Source organism: Benincasa hispida, chromosome 6 (assembly GCF_027475165.1).
Source record: "Benincasa hispida cultivar pf3 chromosome 6, pf3_genome.v1.1, whole genome shotgun sequence".
In the NCBI taxonomy this organism is placed as follows: Eukaryota; Viridiplantae; Streptophyta; class Magnoliopsida; order Cucurbitales; family Cucurbitaceae; genus Benincasa; species Benincasa hispida.
Window position 1 is genome coordinate 51,326,205 of NC_143483.1, and position 7,044 is coordinate 51,333,248.

The following is a 7,044-nucleotide window of genomic DNA, read 5'->3' on the forward strand; positions in this document are numbered from 1 at the left end:
TTTTGCAGCCTAATTTGCAGGAATAGGCTAACTTTTCCAAAAAAAAATTGTCAAACTATTTATAAGAATTATAAAAAAAAAATATTGATCTATCGACAAGGTAAATAACTTCTCTTTTTTGAAGGGTCTACACAAAGACACCATTACAATTTTATAATTTAACTAATAATCGAGAAAATAAAAATGGTTCTATTAGTGAAGTCCAGCGCGGAGGCAAAAAGAATTATCAAAAGATTCAAAACGATGAATCATAACTCAATGATCGATAGGTAGTGGAGGAAGGCAAAACTTTCCTGATATATAAATGCCACGATCTTTTAATGGCTTTACCCTCGAGATTATACAACAGGATATATACATTTTATGGCAAGCCTTAAAACCTACATAGTCAGGCAAATATGGCACAGGAAAAAGACACATTAATTAAGCTCGTCTCTTACTCAAACGCCAAGAGTTCGGTTCGTGATATCTGTCATAGAGTGGCTCAATCCGCTCTTGTCGCTTTCGCTTACTCATCTTTGTAGGATCTGCAACTTTGAAGAATCTTGGAGCTAATTCAACAAGCCATTTGGGGTCTATGACTGTCACTTCACGCATGTATTCTTTTGTTGTCATGACCAGCTCGTGGTATATGACCCAGTCAGGTTGTCTTTGGAATAACGCACTGCTCGGATGGATATAAACTGGTTGGTTCTCAACTAGGGTCCGATAACCCTCTTGAGGATCCTTTCTGGCTGCATGGAAAAAGAACCCTGCTGTAATTGCCTTCCTTATCTGTGTGAAGTTCTTGCCAGCACTCACCACATCCAATTTGTACCTAAAATTATGCAAACGTTCGTGAGTTAGAAAGCGAGAAGATTCATATGAACAGTAAGATGTTAACATCCAAGAGATCAATGGTAGTAAGAACTGATGATGATTGATAAGAAAAACTGATCAAGGAGGAGCAGATAAAAGTAAAAGAGTCTAAAAATTTCCCGAATCAAGATGCAGAATGATTTCCTTCTGTACACAGATAATTCCAAGGATTATCGAATTCAAGAAGAATCTTAGAAGTTGATTTCACAAGCCCCCAACGGACAGAAGTAGAGTCAGTTACTACCACATACGCCTCACCATCATTTTAACTCAACTTTCTGCATACAAACATAATTATGCATCTCAAAAATTCATTCAGTTACGTTTTCCAAATTCTTCACCAAGAAGATGCCCAAGTCTAGTTCAGCCTGATTCTGTTTAAAAAAGAACATATTTGTACTCATTTCCATTCCTACATGTCAACTATCTATTTTCATTTTTCCTTTTAAGGAACTAAGCTTCTGAGAAATGGAAGAAGGTAAGTACTACAAGCCCAACTGAAGGGGGTCCAAACCTAAACTACCGAAAAGGACTGCAATCTAAAAAATAAGAACTAGCTTATATTCACAAAAAGATCGTGCAAACAATGGCCACAATAAATACATTAAACCTAATAACCTCCTAAACCCCCAACGGACAGAAGTAGAGTCAGTTACTACCACATACGCCTCACCATCATTTTAACTCAACTTTCTGCATACAAACATAATTATGCATCTCAAAAATTCATTCAGTTACGTTTTCCAAATTCTTCACCAAGAAGATGCCCAAGTCTAGTTCAGCCTGATTCTGTTTAAAAAAGAACATATTTGTACTCATTTCCATTCCTACATGTCACTAAACTTTGTCCTCCTCCCAAAAGCACCACCTCCACCAAAGAGCAACCGTATCATACTCCATACATGTAAACTGTTGCTACGCATGCAAGACTAGACAACAACAGATATCCGCAGCTGAAGACAATAATTTAACAAAGATAATACACTAAGAGGATACTAGAATATCATACTTGTCCATAATTGAAAGAAGTTGTTTTCTCACATCCTGCGCTCTCCTCAAGGATCGAGACTGAACAAAATTCTCAAAACACCAAGGGCCTGAAAAGTTTTTGGCTTTCCACGCCTCATAAACTGCAAGCAAAGTCAGATGATCTCCCTCTGGCTGGAAAAACTTTGCCCTTTTCTGATCAGCCTGGGCTTGTTTTTCCCGTGGCCTGTAAAAGATATTTCCAGTCTGAATCATTGCAATTATGGTCAAAATCTCATCACTGCATCCAAGATCCACACTAGCTAGTAGCATCTTTGACAAAGGTGGATCTAAAGGAAATTCAGCCATTTTTCTACCCAACTTAGTCAGAAGTCCTTCTTCGTCAAGTGCCCCTAGACTGTAAAGTTGTTCCATTGCTGAAATTAGAGCTTGGGGTGAAGGTGGATCCATAAAATCAAATGACAGAAGATCATTTATCCCCATTGCTTTCATAGTAAGAGTAGTATGACCAAGATTAATTCTCTGAATTTCTGGTATTGTTGTAGGAGACATCTCGTTACGATAAGCACTCTCAGTATAGAGGCGATAACATTTTCCAGGACCTGTTCGCCCAGCACGCCCAGCACGTTGTTTGGCCGATGCTTGTGAGATTGGTGTAATAACAAGAGAATCAAGCCCTTGCTTTGGGTTATATACATTCTGTTTAGCAAACCCAGGATCAATAACATAAAAGATTCCATCTATTGTCAGGGAAGCCTCGGCAATGTTAGTAGCCACGACAACTTTCCTCTTACCAGGAGGAGCAGGTTCAAAAATCCTGGACTGCATTTCACTGGGCAAGGCACTATATACTGGTAGAATAATTAACTCAGGAACATTCTTTCCGAGTCCTTTCATTCTCTCATATAGAGACTGACATGCAAAATCAATCTCCTCCTGACCAGTCAAGAAAAGAAGGATGTCACCTTCAGGCTCTGTTAAGTGGATCTGCAAGACAGTGATTAAAGCAGCATCGAGATAATCAGTCTCCGGCTGCTTAGTATAGAGGATCTCCACAGGGAAAGTTCGCCCAGGAATTGTAAAAATATTACAATTAAAGAAATATCCTGAAAATTTTTCGGCATCTAAAGTAGCAGATGTGACAATCAGTCGAAGGTCAGGTCTCCTTTTCACAAGTTGCTTCAGCAACCCAAAAAGAACATCAGTGAAGATTGTTCTCTCATGAGCTTCATCAAGCATAATTACCGAGTACTGAGACAAGTTATCATCAATCAAAATCTCCCTAAGAAGCATACCATCAGTCATATACTTGATCACAGTATCAGGTCCGGTACAATCCTCAAAACGAATTGCATATCCAACTTCCTCTCCTAAGCGACATCCAAACTCTTCAGCAACCCTCTTTGCGACAGACATTGCAGCCACCCTACGTGGTTGAGTACACCCAATTTTGCCAGATGTTGTGTATCCAGCTTCAGCAAGATATTGAGTTACTTGGGTTGTCTTACCTGAACCAGTCTCACCAATGACAACAAGTACTTGATTATCATGAACGGCTTGAATCAGTTCTTTCTTCAGCTTGTAAATGGGTAAACTCTGCCTCTGTTCCTGGATAGATAGCTTCGACTTCTGCCCAAAACTAATATCTTTTCCATAGGCATCCTTCTTCCACTCGGGCATGTCATAGGCCGACAAGCCAACGCCTCTGAGCTCCTGTGCAAGATGCCTCTCACCAGTCTCTGGCATAGGGTCTTCCCAAGGTCGATTAAGATCCTTTGGAATCGAATCGAGCATGGTCCTTTGCTGCTGCTCACGAACTTCTCTACGCTCCTTAATGAGTGCAGATTGAAGTGCAGCTGCCCGACTCAGAGATCCTTCTGGATTTTTGAATATCTTCACTGGTGACATGTCAATTGAGTATCTGCTCTGACCTTGCAGAAATGCAGGCTCATCTTCATTCAATTCAATCTCAAGCTCTTCTTCAGCACCCTCTTCTTGATATAATAACCCATCTCCCTCGTCATCATAAGAAGGATATTCACTTACACTCAAAACCCCAGAAGCAATCAGTTGTTTGGCTTCCCATCTCTCAGGTGAGCTCATTCTCTTCAAAGGCCTGCGTGAAGGGACAGTAACATCATCTTCCACAATCTTAATTCCAGAAAGGCCAGTCCTAACCACTGGACCATCATCCTTTGTATCTGAAGGATTCATTCTAGGACCGTCATCAGCATCTTTTTTCTTTAACGGAAGCAAATCCTTACCAGAATGCTGATCCACATCCCTCATAGAAAGGCTCAACTTTTGCCCTGAAACTGAAATGACTTTGACAAAGACCTCTTGATCCCGCTTTACAACATCCTTGGCATTGCTAATTCTTCTAGTAGCAATCTGAGAAACATGAACCAGACCCTCCTTGCCTCTAAAATCATTCAACTGGACAAAGCAACCCGTGTCCATCACTCTGGAAACTCTACCCTTGTAGACCTTGTATAATTCAGGTTCGTGATCGATTGGCCGGTGTCGCCCATTTTGTGTAAGATTATCCCTATCACCTCTCCAATTCCCATTACCATCTTCTGCATCCCCCCTGTAACTCTTATTTTCTTCATACCCATTTCTCCTGTTCCGATCCCTTTGCCTTCCACTTCTCCGATAATCATCATCGCCATCATCATCACGATCCCTACCACCATGTCTCTCATCCCTTTCACATCTATCCCTGTGCCTATCTCTATCCTTATCTCGATCCCAATCCCGATCCCGGTACCTATCTCTATCTCTGTCTCTGTCTCTATCTCCGTCTCTTCTATCCCTATCCCTACCTCTGTCTCTATCTCTATCTCTTCCTCTGTCCCCTGCCCTCCCTTTGTATCGATCACCTTCTACCTCTCTGTCCCCACGCTTCTGGTGAGCCTCCAATTCAATCTCCTTCTCAAGCTCCTTAGCTCTCTCCCTATCATCGCCAATGGCCAATGCCCGAAACTTGCCCTTCTTCCCATCTGATTCTTTCTCCTTCTTCAACTCCTTATCATTGTCACCCTTCTGCGGAGGAAGAATTAGGTGAATGATCCTCAGGAGCGACCGAACAAAGTAATCGGGCATCTCGGCACCGTTCTCTTTCAATTTGGCATCGAACTCATCCACCGTCTCACAGCTCCGGCCCATCTCGGTTATGAACTCAGCAAGGACTTTATCTCCAAACCCTAAATGAGTTTCGAGCTCAGAACATACCTTGGAGACAAGGGATAAGTACTCGAGCTTCTTCAATCCATCGTCGCCGTTAGCAATGGAAGCAACCATCGTCGACTTCGAGAGAAACAGTAAAATAAAACGAATCAAGAGAATCTGAAGATGAAACGATTGAGAGAATTTTAGGGTTTATTGTAGATACCTGATTTGATTATAGAGGAAAATCGACTAAAAGCCCCTAACCATCAGAAGTCCGAAGACACACATGAAGGCCCCTCCGTTTCTTCGTTTCCTTTTCCTCGCCTTTCTTTATTGAATTTTCTTCTTTTTCTTTTTTCGTTTCGTTTTTCTCTCTTTCGTTAAATTACAAGTTTTAAAGCTCCAACTATTCAAAATATTTTCAAATTCAGTCCAAATTTCTTATAAATTTTCTCTGACATCTAAATATCGGAGAGTCAAATGATTATTCCAATAAGATTGAGATATATGTAAACTGGTTTAAATATTTATCGATATAAAAAAAAATAATAATAATGATATACATTTATAATATTTTGACATTTTACTATATTTATAAATATTTTAGTTTGTTTTTATATTTGAAAATGATCATTGAAATTTCAAGTTTGTGTATGTTTTCTTTCTAAGGTTTTAATTTTACATCAAATAGATTTCTTGAACTTTAATAATATGTATCTTTTAGATTTTTAAAGGCCCATTTAATAACATTTTAATTTCTTTTTTTTGTTTTTTAAGAAATTTGCTTGATAATTGTTCTACTTCCTCGTTTATAAAATTTGAAAAATATTTTCGAATTTAAACATTTCTAAAATTTGTTTTATTTTACATGTGGTTATGTTCCTAAAATTGTTAAGATTTCATTTTGTAACCATTTTGTTTTCTGTTAAAATTAAACGTTATTTCCATCTTCAAATTTCTTCTTTTGTTATCTATTTTTCATTAATGGTTTAAAAAACCAAAGCCAGTTTTGAGAATAAAAAAAGTAGTTTTCAAAAAGGTTGTTTTTGTTTTGAAATTTGGGTAAAATAGGCTTAATTTTTAAAAATAAAAACAAAAAATCAATTGGTTACCAAACAGGGTCGAAGAATTTTTTTTTTTTTTTTTTTTGAACCTTTTGGTCTCCAATTGAATAGGCATTGCACAATTAGGGTTTTGGTTAGTATTTGTTTGGTTGATAATTTAGATTTTGTTTTATACTTTTTTATTAAATAGGTGTTTTGTTACCATTGTTTTTAAATTTTGTAATACAAAGCAAATTATGAGAACCATTTTTATGTTGAGTTTTAAGTTTTCTTAAAAAAATGCATGATTATATTAGAAAAATATTTACAAATATAATATTTCAGGTAATAAACTCAATTCATTTCTAAAAATTAAAATATGCATGGTGTAGTGGTGTAATGTATTTTAACTTATATAATATTACAAATTAATAGTTATACAAAGATTTAAACTTAAAACATGCTACAATTTAATTTATAATAGTTTATATTAAATTTGACATTTAGGGGATAATCATGCCTTATTTTATGATTTATAAATATAGTATCAAACACATTTAAAACCAATCCAAGGCAACTAATAAAGTTTTCACTCCGTTAAAAGCTAAGTGAACCCAAATACGTTGTGATAGCCCAATCCAATATAGAGGTTGAGTTGGCCTTCAGCCAATTTTCATGGGAAAAAAACCACAATGTATCTTTATAAACTCAAGCATTTAAATAAAAATCAAGTTTAACTCAAAAAATTAAGTTTTTCTCGATGCATAAATTAACTATCAAATAATGTTGTAAAAATTCACCAAAAACAAAAAAGAATCGAGAGATTAGGATAGACATTATCAACTTAACAAGTCTTTTATTTTTAAGCGTATAATAGAGGGTGAAAGGATTTATACTACATACACATTATATGCTAGACCATGTCATTTGAGCTAAACTCACCTTGATATCTTAGCACATTTTGAACCAACATGATCATATTTCA

The 7,044-nt window shown here is 37.1% G+C and overlaps 1 protein-coding gene across 2 annotated transcripts; it reads right to left on the reverse strand.

The window, feature by feature from the left end:
- Nucleotides 1–223: 223 nt before the first annotated feature.
- Nucleotides 224–5,447, reverse strand: LOC120080003 (ATP-dependent RNA helicase). Of its 2 annotated transcripts, XM_039034516.2 has the most exons (3): nucleotides 5,240–5,447; nucleotides 1,868–5,154; nucleotides 224–817 (listed from the first exon to the last, which is right to left on the reverse strand). In XM_039034516.2, the coding sequence occupies exons 2-3, from the start codon at nucleotides 5,146–5,148 to the stop codon at nucleotides 424–426; spliced, it is 3,675 nt and encodes a 1,224-aa protein (XP_038890444.1). In that variant the 5' UTR covers nucleotides 5,149–5,154; nucleotides 5,240–5,447; the 3' UTR covers nucleotides 224–423. The 2 variants fall into 2 exon arrangements, with proteins under 2 accessions (XP_038890444.1, XP_038890443.1); XM_039034515.2 differs by having other exon boundaries at nucleotides 1,868–5,385.
- Nucleotides 5,448–7,044: the final 1,597 nt, after the last annotated feature.